The sequence below is a fragment of the Solea solea genome, chromosome 1 (assembly GCF_958295425.1).
Source record: "Solea solea chromosome 1, fSolSol10.1, whole genome shotgun sequence".
Taxonomy (NCBI): Eukaryota; Metazoa; Chordata; class Actinopteri; order Pleuronectiformes; family Soleidae; genus Solea; species Solea solea.
The window spans coordinates 18,454,686-18,473,363 of NC_081134.1; the positions used below are offsets into that span (position 1 = coordinate 18,454,686).

Genomic DNA, 18,678 nt, shown 5'->3' on the forward strand with positions numbered 1-18,678 from the left:
ACCAACACTCAATTATATATATCATTTTTTATTTTTTTTTTCTTACTGTTTCTACACAGACGCACTCAGATATGATCCAGAAATTCAACTGTAAGGAGTTCATCCAGAGTGGCTTGTTCTTACCTTGGGTGTCTTATTTTTCAAGAAAATACCCAGACATAATATGACCAAAACTTTTTGTCTTTAGAAGGAATAGCTAATGTACACATGGAATTAAAGTAGGGGCTGCAACTACTTTCATAATCAATTAATCTGTTGAGTACTTTGTTGGTCTATCAAATGTCAGAAAATGTTGATCTGTGTTTACCAAACCTCAAAATGGTGTCTTGTTTTGTCCACAAACTAAAGGAGCTGAAAAAATGAGAGAGCTTGTTTTAATAGCTATTAGATGGAAGAAAACACCACTCAAAAAAGAAGTCAAATACAATGATTTATTTTTTTTCATATGAACTGAAGCAACAATTAGTCGACTTGAAAGTATTTACCTTTATCTTACAGTACATGCCAAACAATGTCTTTTCTTTTTTTGCACATATAAAAATAGAAAAGATTTGCTTCTACAAATTGAAATTCAAGACCATAATTGGAAGAAATGTCCAGCTCGGTTTTAAAACAAGATACTAAAAAAAAAGGTCACTTCATAGCATCATATACATATATTCATATATGTACACATTCATACATATATATGAATAATGTGAGCGTGTTCCACACAGCAACACTATGGCCGGCAGCACTAAAGTTTAAGTCACTCACAATCCCTATTGATAGAAAAAAAAACAAGTATTGAAGTGTTCACTCGCGTTGAAACGGCAAGATTCTGAAGTGAAATGCATGATTTTTTTTGTGCCGAGTCACTCTGTCAGTGAAATACGGACACGTCTCAGTGAAGGAGGAAATTAAAAACACACACAAGCCCTGCTATGTTGACTGAGTAAACAGCGGATTCTGAAATGATTTCAAAAACTCAGTGATAAAGTGCAACACATTAAATTATTTAAAAAAAAAATAAAAAAAATCTCCCCACAATAATATAAAACAAAATGGCAGGGACTTTTTCCAGTTACTTTATATTTTTCAGCTACGATAGCAACGTGACGTTCGGGGGTTGGTGGTAAGATGAGCCTAATCTTATGTTAAATGTTATTAAAGCTGCAGTGAGTAACATTTAATAAGAAACAAATGTTAGTTACACTCATACCTTTTTCTTAAAAATGAGTTCACATGTAATGCAGAGTTTATTTTTCCCAGCAAAAATAAGACGAGACAGGAAAAAAAGATCGGTTGATAACGATTTTTGACATTCTGCCAGCAACACGACATAAAACTGACGCCTATCACAGTTTTTGTGTCTACACTGAATCTGAATACATGAAAATAAACAAAAACATAAATATGATTATGTTTATGTTTAGCAGCTGTATGTGGGGAAAGTGGAGGCTACAACAGCACAATCCTATGTATGTAGGTTATAATTATATCAAAAAGAGGACAGATTTTCTTTTCCTGATAAAAATTAATCCTAGATGGTTCAGCAGAAGGAATAAAATCAACAAAAGGAAGTGATTTAACGGCAATCTGAGGCACAAATGTTACCTCACTCCTCATAGAAATAACATGTAACATCGACTGTATATAAAAAATGTAAGTCGTCTTCCACGAGTAAAAGTTCTGAAGCCTCAAAATTTGCGATTTGACCATGATCAAGGCAATTAACTCCTCAGGAAATTGTTTACTGGCGATATTACGTTACATATTTAAAGTTAGAAGTAGAACCAGTGAAGTCGCCCCCTCGTGGCTAACTGCTCTGTCATTCTCTTTTCAAACCAGTTACATCCATTTTGAAATAAAATCTACAGTTGCTAACCACTCTGTTTTTGACGGAATAAACAGCACAAATCTGACTGATATGTGATTGTTTTGGCAATTCCAGTCCAACACAGTATTTAAATTTTTTTTTACATCTTAATTAATAAAAGTACCAAAGTGTTGCCAACGCATCGTTCCAACAGTGTAACAAAAATATTCTGTTCCATTTTAACAGCATTTATGTGAAATTAAGGGATTTTAGATCACATTAGTGTTTACATTTTTCTTTAACAGTGAGCAGTATCAGCCCAATGCAGAGTGTGATGTTGACTCTCGTTCTTAGTGTCCGTCACCAACTAAAACCTCAGGAAGATTGCGTTTTACATTAAAACATAAACAAACAATTATTTGAAAAAAACAAAACAAAAAAAAAAATGTCCTGAGCTGCGTCCAGACTGTCTGAAATGTATCACTAAAAACACATCTAATAAAAACAAAATAAAATCACATCATAGCAACTCTTCTGACCGTAAAACTTCACTGTGATGAAGGGAGCCATTTTGAGACAAAGCTGCAACTGTTTCCGACCCCACTTATAGGAAAATGTCTCCCGCAGAGACAATCGCACGCTCACAGTGTGACCTAAACATTATTTCACAACAAAACATTCAAAGGGAAGCACAATCTGAGGTAAAAAAAAAAAAAAAAAAAAAGAATAAGCTATGCTTAACTGACCTGACTTTATCTCACACCTGCACACATTAAAATGTCGCAGTGACACGTTAACCAGGTCGACGATGAGGGTGTGGTTCTGCTGACAAAACTTGTTCAGACATTAAGTTGAGACTTGTTAAGATCTTTGTCTCCAAACCCTGACGGTGAACCGAAAAACTCTGGATTTTGGAGTCGACAGTGAAGTTAAGAGAGGAAACTAAAAATAATAAAAGGTTTCACTGCAGAGTGAGTCAACATCCAGTTTACGAGGAGGAGCTGAAGGAAGACGTCGTCGAGCTCCTGCCCGTCTTTCGTTCATAATTCACAAGTCTCTGTCCAACTAAGTATCTGGAAGAGGGAGACAGGAAAGACAGTTGTTTAGAAATACAGTTTTTATTACTGAAAATCCTAAAAAAAAACATCTTTGTGTGGAACCATGTGTTTTTGAGTCATGCTTAAAAGGTATGGTAGTTTAGTGAAGGTTTATTGGCAGAAATTTAATATACTATGCATAAGTACAAGTATGTATATAATCACTGTTCTGGCAAAAATATTGAATGGGATTTTCCCTTTAATCCTTTATTTTCCTCTTCTGTTGTTTTTTACCACAACTGGAAGCAGGTGAAGCGTCTCAGACACGATAAAAAATAATCCTCAGAAGCCATCGGTGTTTATGCAGATGTTGAAATAATCGCCACTGGCGCTGTTCCACTACACAGTTCCAGCGTGGCTCACCTTCACTCGGCTCAGCACAGCACAGCTTGACTCTAAGCGGTTTGGTATTGTTTTCCATTTCTAAAGCAAAGTACTTCCTCAGCGTGAGAGTTGTCATGGCATGACTGCGTGAAACTGCCGGGACTTCATTTTACATGCGAAACTAGTGACTTGTAAAGCAGTTGTTTTCAGAGTAACTGAATCATTAGAATCAGTTAATAAAAAAGATTTGTTCACAGACTCGCTCCTGCATGACATGTCGTCACTGAACTGAAATACAACTGAATGGGTTGTGATTCGGCTCACAATCGCCAGCTTTCAGCAGTGCTGTCGCTAAATACACCAGACTCCTCTTTAAATATTGAGATTTTAGACATTGCCTTTGCTAAATGATGGAGATTAACGCATGTTTTCAGGATTTTTAAGTCTTTTTAACTGATCTACAGTTCGGCATTGTTCGCTTTGATTCTTGTGTTGGAGGTCACGCTCATGACTCAGGCAGCCAGAGCAGGCACTAAAAAAGTAACAGGTACTATCACTAATGTCAAGCCGTGTTGGAACTGTGTAGTGGCACTTTGGAGCTGTATCGTATTGTACTGACTTGTCGTTTTTGATGTGTTCATATAAGCGTTTGAACTGTCGTATCTGAAAGGAGAGAATGGCCAACAGTGTGACGACCATCAGCAGGAACGGATAGATCCTCCTCTCCACCAGTGTCTGCATCTCTGGCTGCACGCCTGTGCCAAAATCAAGGAGAGACAGAGGGAGGAAACAAAAGTAAATCAAAAACAGAAACATGCTCTTTTGTCTGCACAACGACTAAAACCCTCATTTCCACGAGGGCTATAAATTAAATTCATTCATTTAAATGCAAATCTTCTCTTGGTTAACATCAGAAACAATTGTTATAAGTCAAATTGGTGTTGTGGACAGACTTTGCATGAAAATCACAGCTAAGATCAGCTCAGTGTCAAAAATGAATGTGGATTTGCCTGTGCAGTGTCCTGATCATGATCTATGAGAGTCAAGAGTCTCTGTTCCTGAATTTTAGTGGTAAATCCTTTGAAAACACAACGCTGAATAACATTAAGACCAAGAGGTTTAGTTTGATTATAGTTTTACCAATTGATGATTGATATCAAAAGATGTATCTGTAAGTCCATGTGAGCATTTGGGCCATATTTATAATGTTTTGTGATGTTATAGTAACCCTTGACCTTTGATGACAGACTCTTATCAGTTCATTCATGAATCCAAGTGATTGTTTGAAAGGATTTCTTTAAGATGTTCTTGAAATATGGTGTTTAAAAAAATGTGGTAGACCTAGAGTATGTATGGATGGACAACTCGAGGGATATGATTCATAAAATCCGTAGATCGTTCTTTTAATGCCATTTCCTGTTTCCTGTGTGTCTCAAAAGTCTCACAATACCTTGACGTGACCACAAGCTGTTAGCTGAACTGAGCTTGTGACTTTGAATCGGAATCTAATCGATTCAGGAAAATCCTCAACACTTCCCACAATGCCCTAATAAAGGACCAGCAGAAACGGGAGGAGATAAATCTCTTCTTTTCTCTTCTACAACCTTTAACCTTCTCACTGTGAGAATCCAGGCTCACCACACACACACACACACACACACTTACTTACCCAGCAGTGGTGTGATGCCTTTAGAGATGGTGTAGGGCACACAGAGAGACAGCAGCAGAACACAGATAACCGGAGCAGCCAGCCTTCTCAGGATGAAGTAAAGGTCAATGTTTCGGATTCCATTAGCATAAACCTGTAGCAGTGAGAAGGTTGATACGAAACCGCTTCAGTTTGAATCATTATTAAAAAAAATAAATAGCTTGTCCTGAATAATGAAGTAACCCCAAGAAAGTTGCCACAATTCTTATGGTGTTTACACCGAATTTGACACGCTTTTTTATGTGCAATTAATTGATACAATATCAAAATAATACAAAATCAATTCAAAGACACAAATACACGAATCACATAAAATTCTACACTGTGTAGTTACACCAGTTGAAATATTGAAAAATTCATGTAACACCATGTTGCGTGTCATACTTTAATATGAACATAGTTAGCTCTAGCATTAGCCACAGACGCGCAGACGTGTCCCTAGTGTGAATGCACAGTTAGAATTATCTTCTGTAGGTTTGGGACAGAGTATTTTCCACTGTACTTGAATCGAATCAACTCAGACGTGTGACTGACCTGTTCAATGACAGTCTTGAGCCACCACTGTGGGCCCATCAGTGTAATGGCAGCTATGATTTTTGCGTGGAGCACGCCGAGCGCCCAGTCCTGTAACACAGATGTCGAAAAATCAACAATCACAACAAGATTAAATGTCCCATTTCGTTTAGTGATAGATCAGAGTGTAGCTGTATGAGGTACTAACACAGAGCCAAGAACCAGCCTGAGACAGATGCTTGCTCTCAGTGAAAACATGGCTGCCAGCAGGGACAAAAGGGAACAAGCCTAGATCTGTTGAAGTCCAGAATTGTTTTACAGCTGGAAACTGATGTTTGTAAACCCTCCCCAACCAAATTTCATGGTTGCAATTTTAGCTCAAGAGAGACATGAGAGCTGTTGATAGTTTATTTGTCACTTGGGGGATTCAAACACCATCTCCACAAACTATGGTGTAGGAGAGTGAGTGGTTTTCAAAGTGACCTAAACCGAAAACAGGACGGTTTGATCAGGACTAGTGTGAGTCTGTGGTGTCTTTTGCGAAGGCGTACGACTGAGGATTTAGACGGAGGATGTTACGACTCACACCTACCTGCCAGGGATAGAAGAGAGGTGTCTGCTCCAGTGGGACTCTGAGAGGAGCCACAATGACCAACTCAAACAGCAGACCCAAAAGCAGAGGAACCACTCCAGCTAACAGCACAGCCACCACAAGCGTCTTTAGAATCTGTTTGAGACAAAACTAAATGTCAGAATGCAGCAGTTTGGCTTATTATACAGTACAGGCTTGAAGGAAAAAAACTGCAGAGACATCCACGTATAATGTTACCATGAGTGTCCACTCCTGGACTTTGAGCATGATGACATTCGGCCCTTGTGGCATCCAGGACAGTATCACTGTGGCGGCTCGTATGAACAGCCAGCAGACGTACAGACCGCTGGCTGCTGTGTACAGCTCATGAACCATAGCACTGCCCATCCAGAAAGACATCAGCCAGCGACCCACACACACTGGAGGAAGAAGAAGAAGAAGAAGACAGGACCGAATGCAAGTCAAACACATGGCAAAGCAGAGGAAGAGTGAAATGCAGACATTTCCTGTCCAGGGGCCACAACTCACCTGGTAGCGTAAGGCAAAGCAGACTAGCCAGTAACAGCGTCACGCACATGAACACAACCAGCAGGACGATCTAAACAAACAAACAAACACAGACAAGATTCAGTTACTTGTTCAGGTTCTTTTAATTGCTTCTCACAGTGAGCTTTTTTGTAAACCTTTAACTTGACATCTATTATACAACATGTATAAAATAAAGATGTAACTCACTTATAGAAACATGTATTACTTGGAATTGGCCAGTTTATGATATATGATATTAGTTGAAAAATTAGTGGTGAAATGTAAGTAAAAATGTCATAGTACGCAATTTGTATTGTGAATTGGGTTGTGACAGGATATTTCAAAAGTGGCTCGCCATATAAAAAGTTCATAAAACAGAGCTCTAATGTGTGGTTGAGAGAGTCGAGCACTCTCTCCCCCAACCAAAGTCCATAAAGAAAATCAGTGATTTTACATCACGGCGCACAGGAGTTGTTCATCCATTGTCATCTTAATTAATAAATTCAAACGTGTTATCTCACGACATCTGTATTTGAATTTAGTTTGTTTGGATTTGCTGTGAGTGGCACCAACTTAACAAATAAAGCATCAGTAGAGCAGCAGCTCCTGTGTCCCTGTGAGCTAAAAACACAGGTTTTTACAATGAACTGGTGAGGAAGAGTGAAGTTCAGTTTCCAGCCAGTAAAGGTGAGATAAAGTGATGAACATACTGTATATTTAAGATATTGTAGACTAAAGCAGGCATACGTTTTACATTTTAATCACATGGCTTAAATCTGTTTGTCCTTCTGTCCTTGCTGGACACTTATATACACACCCCACTTCTAAGTTTCACTCGTGCTAATAAGATTATGTGGTCAGTCACCTTGAGAGGAAAGTGGATAGGTCGGTGGTATGGCTGGAAACCCACAGGACCGCCCTGCTGCAGAATAGCCTGATGGGCCGCGTGAAGCCCCTCCCCTAAGCCGGGGAACCGGTTGTTGTTGTTATGGCGAGCGGGCGGATTGTTGTTCATCAGGTTGTCGTCGTCGTCGCCGTGTTCTCCGAGCAAGTATGAGTGAAGGTCACTGTGAAGAGCCAGGTGAATAATTAGAATATGAAGAGACCCTAACCCTTTTTTTAAAGCCACAAATGCAAAGTATAATAGATGAGGAAAAATAAAATGGTTACCCTAAGGGTAGGGAACATATTGTTTACATAATAACATTTTAAGCCAAAGGTAAATAAAGTGATCCGAGAGAGAATTGGATTTCTACAACTCCTCTAGACTCTGTTTAAAGGTTTTCTGCTGCTGAAAATGGTATCACACTACACATTTGAATGTGTAGTGTGTGTGTCAGGCTTACAGCATGTATCCGGCTGTGAACGTCCAGGCGTGGACGAGCCGTTTGAGCCACTGGCGAGTGTGACCCTGCTCCAAAAGCGCCGGCAGAACGACCTGAAGCAGCAGCAGCTCCAGCGACAGCTCGCTGACCGGGGCGTCACTGCAGTGACAGAAAAACAATTAGCCTTCTCTTCATTATAGATATACAGTATATCACAGTTTCTTCTGCTTGAATAGAGGACAGACTCTTGCTACGTCCACACATGGAGGTTTTCATTTTAAAACACTGCATTCTGTTGATTTGCTGCTATCAAACCCCAGGTTTAGTGCCCCATGTTTCCAGTAAATCTGTCTGTTTTTAATCTTTAATTTGGACCTCAAGTCTGCCAGTAAACTGAACTAAAACACGACAAAGTGATGTTGATAACAAGTAAACAGTGCTTCAAGAGCTGATAGTGGAATCGCAGCATCAGAAAGGGACTGTGGGCAACTGCTTCATCTTTTTTTTTTAAACATCTCTGGTTCTGCTAACTCCCACATTAAGAGTTTTGGATGTTAATTCATCACGTGTACCTGTAGAGCATGACGTTGTAGGGAAGGAAGATCGGGAGGAGAAGTTTAATGATTCTGATGGGAAGCCAAAGCATCAGCAAAACTATAGAACCAAACACCACCTGGAAAAAAAAAAAGCACTGTGTTAAACAAGTTAAGCTTCTTATAACAACTTCAATAGTTATGATACACATTTAAGTGCTAAAAACAAGGTGCAGGACATTTAATTTGATTAACATTTAACTTTATCTACATCATTATTGCACAGTTTCTACCTTAAAACATATAATGGCAGACTTCTTGTATGGCTGTCTATATCGTCTTTAACATCTTATTTCCTCACATGTACATTTTATACTTTTTTATTTTATATTCTATTTTGTTTATATTTAAGAGTTGTTCAGTGCCTGAAACCGTGCTGCTGTCACACAATTCCCCAGTTTTGGGGATTAATTATAAAGTCCGTCCAGCCATTTATATTCTCATTATATCCACATTCACAAAGAGCTTTTATTTCATGGAAACTTGTTCCAGTCAAAATGATTTGTAGTGCCTTTTTTATTCAATATTTAAATGTTATTTTAACTTCCATCAACTCTAAGTTAATGTGCTATTTCTATGAATACTTAATTTTCCTTAATTAAAATTAAACTTTTCTAGCTCTTACTTTTCTTGACGGAATAAGAAAATTATATTTTTAAGTAAGCAAATCTGACAGTGTTGATGCCAGTGTAGTTTTAGTGTGAAACACAAAAACAAAGATGGTTTGACTGACCACAGAGAGAATAAACCTGCGGAGATGTCTGTAGATGGGCAGGTGGATCATCTCTTGCACTGGGTTGAAGTCTGGGTCGTTCAGGTTCCTCAGGAACCACAGCACACCGGGCCGGAGCACCTGAGCACAAACACATCCACTATTGTTATGAAGAGTTTGTGGACTCGCGCGATTAGTGATTGTGACTGACTGCAATTCCTCCACGTTTACCTCTCTGAGCAGGAGGATGAAAGAGGCAAAGTAGAAGACGTAGACCATGCCGACCAGCCAGTGGAGGAACATGGTTGTACCAGGAGCGGAGTCGAAACTCTGCTCCCTGTCTTTCAACGTGGCATCAAACATTTCCTGCAATCAACAAAAGGACAGTTTTGTTGTTTTGTTTTTTTTTACACATCATTACAAAAACTATATTCCAGTGAATGACAAAAGGAATTTTAATCATCTTTTTTTTTTTATAAAGTGCATGTTTGTGTGATTTGAATTCAGTCTGTTATTAAGGGGTCAGCACAGACTGTGACTGCACTCTGAGTAATTGCCTCACCAGTGAGCAAATGTCGAGCCACCAACCACAAATCAGTGGGAACAAGCCTATCTCCATGACAACCAGCAGGGACACCTGTGAAATTACACATTGTACAAAAAAAATCACTTTCTGTTTCAGTAATTATGATCCCCCCCCTCTAATTACTGTGACAAATGAATGTTTTTAGTTTGATGAATCTAAAGTTGATTACCTTGACAACAATGTAGCAGACACCCAGGAGTCGTTTGGACCGCTGAAACTTTACTAATGAAGCCATTAACTGCAGAAGGATCGGTTAAGGACTGACACATATAATATTTTATCAGTGTTTTAACTTCATCAATTTAGCATCTAAGACATTTGGCTCCAGGAACTTGCATTAACCAAATGTAGCCATTTACCCACCCCTTTCCCTTGTGTTCTCTTGTCTAAATATGGTTCGCTCTCTGAGAAAAGAACATACATTTTTCATACGATGAGAATAAGATGTGGGTAGACGCATATTTTGACACCAGTTACGCCAGAACAAAGATGTACAATTTGTGACATTCACGTCTGTCGCTCTCATTGCAATAGTTGAACTTGAGCTTGAGCTCCAATCTCGAGCCAGAACTCAACAAAGAGGTGGCCTTTTCTGAACGTGATGATACAGTGCATTCCAGTTGTAGTCCGAAGTCGGGATGTCCGAGTTGTGGGAGACGTTCCTTCAACAAGAACAACCCCTCAACTCAGATTTCCAACTCGTAAAGTCGGTAATAAAATGCCTTGCAGACAGGAAGTTTTTCAAGAATAAAACTATGATCTTCTTGGAAATAGGAGATGCATTCGATAAATATAACAAATAAAATAATTTAATAACAAGAACGATATAAATTTCAACCACAATAACCCGCTCGGTATCCGAGATAAAAAAAGATGAAGTAATCTGATGAGTGCAGAGGATACATGGCAGACCATGAGAGCTCCAGCCAGGAGGATGTATCCCAGTATGGTGGTGACGAGGCCATCGAAGTGAGACGCTTTGATCTGCAACCAGATATGAATTCCATGACTGCATGGCAAACTGAAATACTAGTGAGAAGTCCCATCGGGCATTGCTGTGCACTTACGTAGTCCTCAAAGCCCAGGCCAACCACGGAGAAATGACCGATGTGATATGGACAAAAGGCTAGAGGAGAGGAAAACACCGAGGGTTAGGGGTCATGAATGGACTCCGTTCTTCAGACTAACGGACTAATTAAAATCCTCATTATTGATTTTTTTCATGGACAGACACAATGTACATCATGCAGATTCCCTCACCCTAAAAGAAGAGACTGTTATTTTTAACCTCAGTAAAACAAAAAGTTCTGAGATAACGACTGTGTTTACATTGTCACGCAGCAGGTTTAACTTACCAAAGACCAGGATGAAGAGTGTGTTAAGAGACACCACCCAGAAGACGTGCTCCTGCAGGAAAAACGACACACACAAACATGTTGCTGTAATGATAGGTCTATCTATCTATCTATCTATCTATAAATGCTGTCTCTGTTAATCACATAACTGTCCAACAGGTCACTTGACGGGCTTCAGACTTGGCACGTGACTTACTCAGGGCACCTGTGTGCGTTAGTTCAGACTTTGAAATACAAGAGATATCAGTAGAAATGTGACCGTTATTTACTGTATATATCGCTAAAAGAGCTACTTCTGCCCATCTCACACAGTGCTGACTGAATTATTTCAATAAGTCATTGTGTATTTAAATATCTGTATTTTAACTTTTGTTGTGCAATAGTAACAGTGACCATTCAAACACACTAACAAATACACCACAAATACACATAAAACATGCATATATTGAACAGAGCCTGCATTATTAGTCTTCACAACGGGAGAGAGATGATTTTTTTAAATATTGATGTAAAATCATGTTTTTGTGGAAAGCTGTGGGAGGTTTTTGCTCCACTTGCCCTAATGTATCATGCTTGGCACACGACCAGAGATAAGTGAGTTACAGTGCCAGTGACCACATTAATGAGACACACACCATATTGAAAGATAACTGAATACCTTTAAAAGGCACTTACCAGGAACACGAGGGAGCCATCCAGCCCCAGCATCTGGAACACAAAGAAAATGGTGTCAATGATGCATTATAATACACAGCGTAACCTAGTAAAAATACTGCTTTTAACACTTTCCCAACTTTTAACATACAAAACTTGAAATGGACTCATCCCAACCGAGATCTGCTAAAATTAACCACCCTGAATATGGCAAATAATTTCATGATTTATGGAAGGCTTAAACCACACACTCCCTGCACCAAAGTCCATAGAGAAAATCAGCGATTTTTACATCACATCACAAAGAGGTTAATGATCCACTGCTGCTTCCATCAGTATCTTCAAATGTGTCATCTCTTGACTTTGGTGTTTAAAATCCTCTGTTCAGCTTTATCTAGGTGGTGTAAACTTACTGTATCAAATAAGGCAGGAGTAGAACAGCAGCTCCAGTGTCCCCACAAGCTAAAAATGCAGATTTTTCAGGTGGACTTTGGTGCAGGAGAGTGACCAGTTTTCAAACTTCATTTTAGTCAGAAAAAGCTGTTAAACGCAGATATTAAGTGGTAAACATTTCCTTACAATATCATAGACTTGTGCAGGTGTGGGTTTAATTGAGTGAGACTTTTTAAAAGAGGTTAAAACTGAGTTTTTGTTTTCTTTCAGTCAGAGCTATTTCACCCTAATTCATCTGCAGTGTGTATTTCAAATACAAATAAAGAGATTCCCACCCTTTCCCAGGTCAGCTCCTCTGCTGCGCGGTCCCACTCCAGAGCGTTCCAGTTCAAATCTTCTGCAAAGGACAGCAAGGAACAACAGAAACGGTAAGAAAAGCCAAACAATAATCCCTCTGTAGATCCATAACCATGTAGGAGAAGGTTTAAATGTACACATTTCATTACAGAGGAAAACGCCAGCTCACAAAATGCTTTAGAGCTGCTCAATCTTAATCTTAAGGATATTTCACTTTATTTATACAGCAGCAAATATGCAGTAATACTTGCATATTTAAGAAACACACACTTCTGTGGTTTTACGCTCACACTCACCCTGTCCATTATTTGCATCAGCGGCGTCCTCCTCCCTGCCTTCCTCGTCCTCCTCCTCTTCGTCTTCCTCCCTGTCGTCATCTTCGTCGTCATCCAGCTCGGCCTCGTCTCCCTGGTTGCCGTCTTCGTGTGCAGGAACCAGGCCGTCTACAGCTGGATCTGCGGGATGCTGGGCCGCAGCGTCGTTTCCCTCGGCCTGGGCGTTGGCTGCGGCGTTACCACCTGCTGCCTGTGGAATCACAAAGAAAGTGAGTTGGAGCTTGACTATTACTACTAATGGTACCACTGTCCTTGTCCACCTGTTTCTGTCTGAATCTGAGAGAATACTGACCTGATCTGACCCGAAACCCGACAAGCATCCTGTATTTTTTTGTCAGAGTGTGACACAGTCACAGAGTAAGCTGAATCATACTCGTTGGTACACACAAAATTATTATTTTGTGTGTACCAACGAGTATGATTCTGAGGCGGAAAAAGGATAACATCTACTGATGATGGCCTCTAAGCCTGTGTGTTGTATTTGTAAATAGTAAACCCCAGTTCTGAACAGAAAAATCATGATCACTTACCGTTTTCTACTTTCAATCACTTTTTTTAACATGTAATACATGTATTTATTAAAGGTTTCCATCTTATTTTTAATAAAGCAATAAAAAACAAACACACATTTGAATTCACACTATTTTACTCTCCGTCCAATCATTACAGGACTTGCTCTTGGATCAGATATCCCAGCTCTAGTCCCATTGGATTTATTGAATTAAGTGTGTCCACCTCCACTAGGTTAGGTGGCGATATGGCCCCATTCAGCCCGTTGGTATTAAACCATAAATTTGGTCTCCTTATCAATCCAAAAATGCACTGGTCTGTATTTTGCCATGTTTTTGTCGCTGTTGTCTCCTTAGTCCTCTGTGAACTGACTTTTTTTATTAGTGGCAGGCAAGTACGTCCATGTGCAGCCACCACTACTTTGGGTAACACTCCAGTTTTAGTTGTACTAAGTGTAGAACAAAAACAACCTAGTTGGATGTTCAGTGTTAATGTAGCTCACCTCATTTGCTGGTGCGGGGCCATTCGGCTGGTTGGGAACCAAAGGAGGTTGATTCTGCTCCAACCACTGAGGGGCGCCACCATGTACAATCTGCTCTCTGAGCCACACCAGGCTGATGAAGGCGCACAGCGTGCAGATGACCACAAAACAACCCTGGAGACAGTCAGCGAGCAGGTTTTGTCTGTAAGAAGAGAGGACATATCATGGGTTATTCATATTTCACAATATGTTTTTAACAAACTAATTTAATACACTGAGCTGAGCAATTTACGATGGAGTGAGTATTGTGCGATGGAAATGTTGTAAAGGCTTTTTATCCTTGTATGGTGCTGAAACAGTGTTTGATTCCAGTGTTAATGAGATGTTAGACTACAGATGCAAATGACCTTACAGCTTACTCTGGTACAGCTAGCTGTTCCTGTTAACTAAGCAATTAAATAGAGTAAAAAAGAAAAATAATAAATTAAAAAAAAGAATCACTTAAAAACGCCACAGTGTGTGAAGTGTGAAGAACACAAAGAGCTGCAAAGTATAGTGTCAGACGGAAAAGGCAAATGCATAAATAATTAAATTAATAAATAAAAAGAGAGAGTAATTAATTGTCAACTTACGTTGAAAGCATATCTAACGGGAGGGTAAGGAGTGAGCTCACAGAGCCAGTAAATAAACACTTGTAGATGCGACCTGTAAGAAAAGAAAACAGGGAAAACAAGAACATAAGATTTGGTTAGATTTTGTAGGTTCAAAAACCCCAGCATATATCTGCTAGTTTTGGTGTAAAATAGGTAAAGAGACAAAAGACCATGGCACCAAAAACAAGACTGAGCTGATGCTTTATTTAAAATTAAAAAAGAAAGTTTTGTCGAATAAAAAAAAAAGTTAATTTTTGTCAGGTTAATTCACTGAATGTCCTTGGATGTATTCCTGTGAGTGCATCACCATGAAGGTTTGAATATTCTTTGCCAGTAAAAACAATAAAAACTTAGTTCCACTTGAGCAGAAGCAGTAATTTGATGTGGCTTTAAACATTTTAAAAGCAATTGCAGCTGCAGGCCCAGTGAAATGGTTGAATTGAAATTTCTTTTGTAAAACCACCTTTTCAGTGTTTAGTTTTTTTTAAATGTAAAAGCTAATTTCTTTTAGTTTTAGTATTGTAAAGTGTTGTAAAAGTAGGACACCTGCTGATTTAGTCTTCTATTGTTTTGTTAATACAATGATGGGATTTATGGGACTTACATGCTGTGAGAGGCACCACGCCCATCCAGGCAAAGGCCACCAGTGTGTAGTGGAACCAGTATCTGATGGCTGTGCCGATACTGGTGACCAGCCCTGAAAAGATATCTTGGACAGGCAAGCGAGACGGCATGTCTGGAGAGTAGACTGCAGAAGAGACGAAGCAGAATAAAAACATTAATCCAAAGTGACACAGTAATGAGTTACTTAAAGATGCCGATGACCAGTGAATACACCATTCGCCTTTATTTTGCCCAGACATGAGCTGCGGAAAATATCCAGAAGATTGAGTTTTGTGCGTGCGTGCGTGCGTGCGTGCGTGATGAAAAACACACTACTTACTTGGGGTAAATGCAAACCTGTGTTTGCATAATTCACAGTATTCTTTCCTGCTGTGTTTCAGCCACTGCAGTAGGCTGTGAAAAGACGGTGGTGATAAGTGATTTTTACTCTTCACATCATCAATCTTTGTCTAAAAGATTTGTTCAATAGTCTGAAATATGGCCAGTGAACTCACCATTCCTGATGGATGAACTTGATGCTGCCAGTGCAGACACACGGGTGGTACAGTGGTTTGTCCTGCGTGCCCTCTGATCGACAGACCCGGCAGATGTCTGCTGTAGAGACGACACACGGCGACATGACATAAAAACAAGGCTGCCAAAAATTCATTATTCATAAATAAACCACATTTTAATCACTAATTGATTAAGAAAGTGATCGGACGTTTTTGAACCAAACTTATTAAGTTTTAATGATTTATTTGTTATATGGAGCAAAGAAACCAGAACATATTCACAATTATTAAATAACCTAACAATTATTTTCATAATCAATTAATCTGTTGACTATTCTCTCGATTCATCAGTTAAGTATTTGGTTCTTAACATGATCTGTGTTTTCCGAACCTCAAAATAAAATTGAAACGTTTTAAATGAAAATTAAGTTGTAATGATTTATTTGTGATATGGAGCAAAGAAACCAGAAAACTTTCAAATTTTAGAAGCTGAAAAATAAGGTTTCCTTGTTATTATGAGAAAAAGAAACTCAAACCCATTAATCCATGATCAAACAGTTAGAGCTGCAACTAATATTATTTTCATAATCGATTAATCTGTTGATTATTTTCTCAATTATTCGTTTGGTCCATTTAATATCAGAAAACCTTAAAAAATGTTGACCTATGTTCGTCAAACCTGGAAATTATGTTCTCAAATGTCTTGTTTTGTCCACAAACCAAAATGATTAACTTTTAATGAATCCTTTATTATACAGAGCAAAGAAATTAAGAAAATATTCACATTTAAGAAGCTTAAACAATCGGAAATCTTGTTTAAATCATGAAAAAAGCTTCAAACTGATTCGATCGATTATCAAAATAGTTGTCGAATAATTTAGTAATCGATTAATCATTTCAGCTCTAAAAACAGTAGCCAATTAATTTAGTAATCAATTAATTAACGATTAATCGTTGAAGCCCTGTTTAAATGAGAAAGTGATTACATAAAAAGCTTAAACACTTTTAATCAATAATTTATTTCACCCCTTGTTTATCTGCAGGCTACACAACAACAAAACTTAAACGTGTGGATGTTTGGGTAAACCATGACGTCTTCAGTGAGAAGAGCAGGACGGGGTCATACACTTACACTAGAGCAAACTGTAATCCTTGGATTACCTGTGTCACTGCCTGCTCAAAATAAAGTAACTATAATTAGCCCAGGATGCATGAACGTAATGCAAGTCAAGTTGGGATACAGAGTACTCACTGGTGAGTGGCTTCTTATATAAGCAGCTAAATACAAATTATAAGAAAGGCAATATCACATTTTACTAGTGGCCCTGCAGAAAATACAGATTAATGATACAGAATTATGTTTTTGGCCTGAATGTTTGGTTGTTTTTTTCCCATCTGAGGAAATATGGTTTACTTACAAAAATAGACCCAAAATTGCTAGACTTTAATAAACTTTTATCAACCAACGCTAACACATTTTAACAAAAAATAATTATATAAATGATATAAACAGTCTCCATAGCTAAACAAAGTATTATCCAAGAATAATAGTGTGTACTAGTGTAGGGTTGCAAATAATCATTATTTTTATAAGCAATTTGTCGATTATTTCCTCAAGTAACTTAGTAATCGTTTAGTCCATAAAATGTCTGAAAAAGCTGAAATGTTCAGAGTTGACCAAACCTGAAGATGATGTTCTCAAATGTCTTGTTTTGTCCACAAACAAAAAATGATTCAGTTTGTGATGTTTTTTTATTATATGGGGCAAAGAATCCAGAAAATATTCACATTTCAGGAGCTGAAAAATCATAGAAAATGTGTTTAAATAATTGATTGTGTTGATTATCTATAGTTAGTACGATAGTTAATAGTTGACGATAAAGTTAGTAATCGATTAACTCAGTGATATATCAGCCCTGAATAACATACACCATATAAGAAGGAAACTTCCGATTCGATTAATCCGTCTCGATTAATTGAGTAATTGTTTTGTTTGGTTCTCAAACCAAAAATTATTTAGTTTTAGTGATTTTCTTTGTTATATGGAGCACTGAAACCAGGAAATATTTACATTTGAGAAACCGATTAGACATTACTAAATTACTCCTACAACACTGTGTCTTAGCGAAGTGTGTAGCATGTGTGGAACATACTAGTTTTCGCAGTGTTATAACCCAGTTTAAGTGTAGTAAATAAAGCTAATCAGTTTACTTCGCTGGTTACCATCGCGAACAGCTGTTCTCATAACGGTAGCACCAACACGTACCACAGGCCAGCGTGGAAGTGGGTAATTAACTAGACTACGTGTCACTTTTTATACTTTACACGACATTGTCGTGTGTTTCAAATTCAAACAACACAACTCACTCGACTTTAAGTGTAACTTTTCAGTGCGCTAATAAAGGCAAAAACACAAACGCGGCGTTGCTCCTCTTTTTTTTTTAACCACAACAGCTACAACGCTACCGGACGCAAGCTAACGCTAGTTAACGAGCAAGCTAACGCTAATTAGCCAGCCGTGTGTGTGCCGGGACGTTGACTCGGTCTCTGCCTCCAACAGTAACCGAAACACGGGTTCCGAGTTTGACACAGTTGTTGTGGGTACGAGCTCATTTTACCGATCACTGCTAATAATTGGGGGAAATTATTGGTTGAAATATGAGCTACCTTCATCGGCGTTGTCCATCTTGGTTCTACAACTCCACAGCAGCAGCCAGGTAGTAGAAACGACAGCGGCTAACACGTAGACATTTGAGGCGAGTTTTTTGTTCAAGCTCCGACTATCTTCGCAGTGACTCTCGGTTTAAAATAACAGCATTTTTGATACTGAATATACGACTCGCTTTCAACACTAGCGAGCGACCAAGAGGACAGACTTGCACGTCAAGTTAGTCTTTCATCCCTAGATGGCGCCTGAGAGCAATTCGGCCATGACCATTTCACCCCCACTTATTTACTTATTGAAGTTTCTTTCAAATATTGCTTAATTTAATTCAGATCAAAAATAGGGAAGTGATTAAGCATTTACTAGTGTTTTGTCTGGTCA

The 18,678-nt window shown here is 38.7% G+C and overlaps 1 protein-coding gene across 2 annotated transcripts; it reads right to left on the reverse strand.

The window, feature by feature from the left end:
* Positions 1–417: 417 nt before the first annotated feature.
* On the reverse strand, positions 418–18,635 carry LOC131460446 (E3 ubiquitin-protein ligase MARCHF6-like). Of its 2 annotated transcripts, none has more exons than XM_058630979.1 (26): positions 18,300–18,635; positions 15,633–15,729; positions 15,458–15,531; positions 15,119–15,262; positions 14,494–14,566; positions 13,883–14,063; positions 12,832–13,060; positions 12,514–12,575; positions 11,807–11,839; positions 11,132–11,183; positions 10,844–10,902; positions 10,680–10,760; positions 9,946–10,014; positions 9,753–9,827; positions 9,422–9,556; positions 9,212–9,331; positions 8,458–8,558; positions 7,907–8,044; positions 7,426–7,627; positions 6,561–6,630; positions 6,270–6,451; positions 6,033–6,167; positions 5,462–5,551; positions 4,889–5,021; positions 3,839–3,974; positions 418–2,871 (listed from the first exon to the last, which is right to left on the reverse strand). In XM_058630979.1, the coding sequence occupies exons 1-26, from the start codon at positions 18,316–18,318 to the stop codon at positions 2,787–2,789; spliced, it is 2,775 nt and encodes a 924-aa protein (XP_058486962.1). In that variant the 5' UTR covers positions 18,319–18,635; the 3' UTR covers positions 418–2,786. The 2 variants fall into 2 exon arrangements, with proteins under 2 accessions (XP_058486962.1, XP_058486955.1); XM_058630972.1 differs by having other exon boundaries at positions 15,633–15,732; positions 18,300–18,633.
* Positions 18,636–18,678: the final 43 nt, after the last annotated feature.

What these genes read in the sequence shown, in the direction of transcription:
- LOC131460446 (XM_058630972.1), bottom strand. An exon ending in CGTGGTGCCTCTCACAGCAT is followed by an intron (nt 14,567 to 15,118) that starts GTAAGTCCCATA and finishes CTTTTCTTACAG; the next exon opens with GTCGCATCTACAAGTGTTTA. An exon ending in GCCTGGGCTTTGAGGACTAC is followed by an intron (nt 10,761 to 10,843) that starts GTAAGTGCACAG and finishes ATCTGGTTGCAG; the next exon opens with ATCAAAGCGTCTCACTTCGA.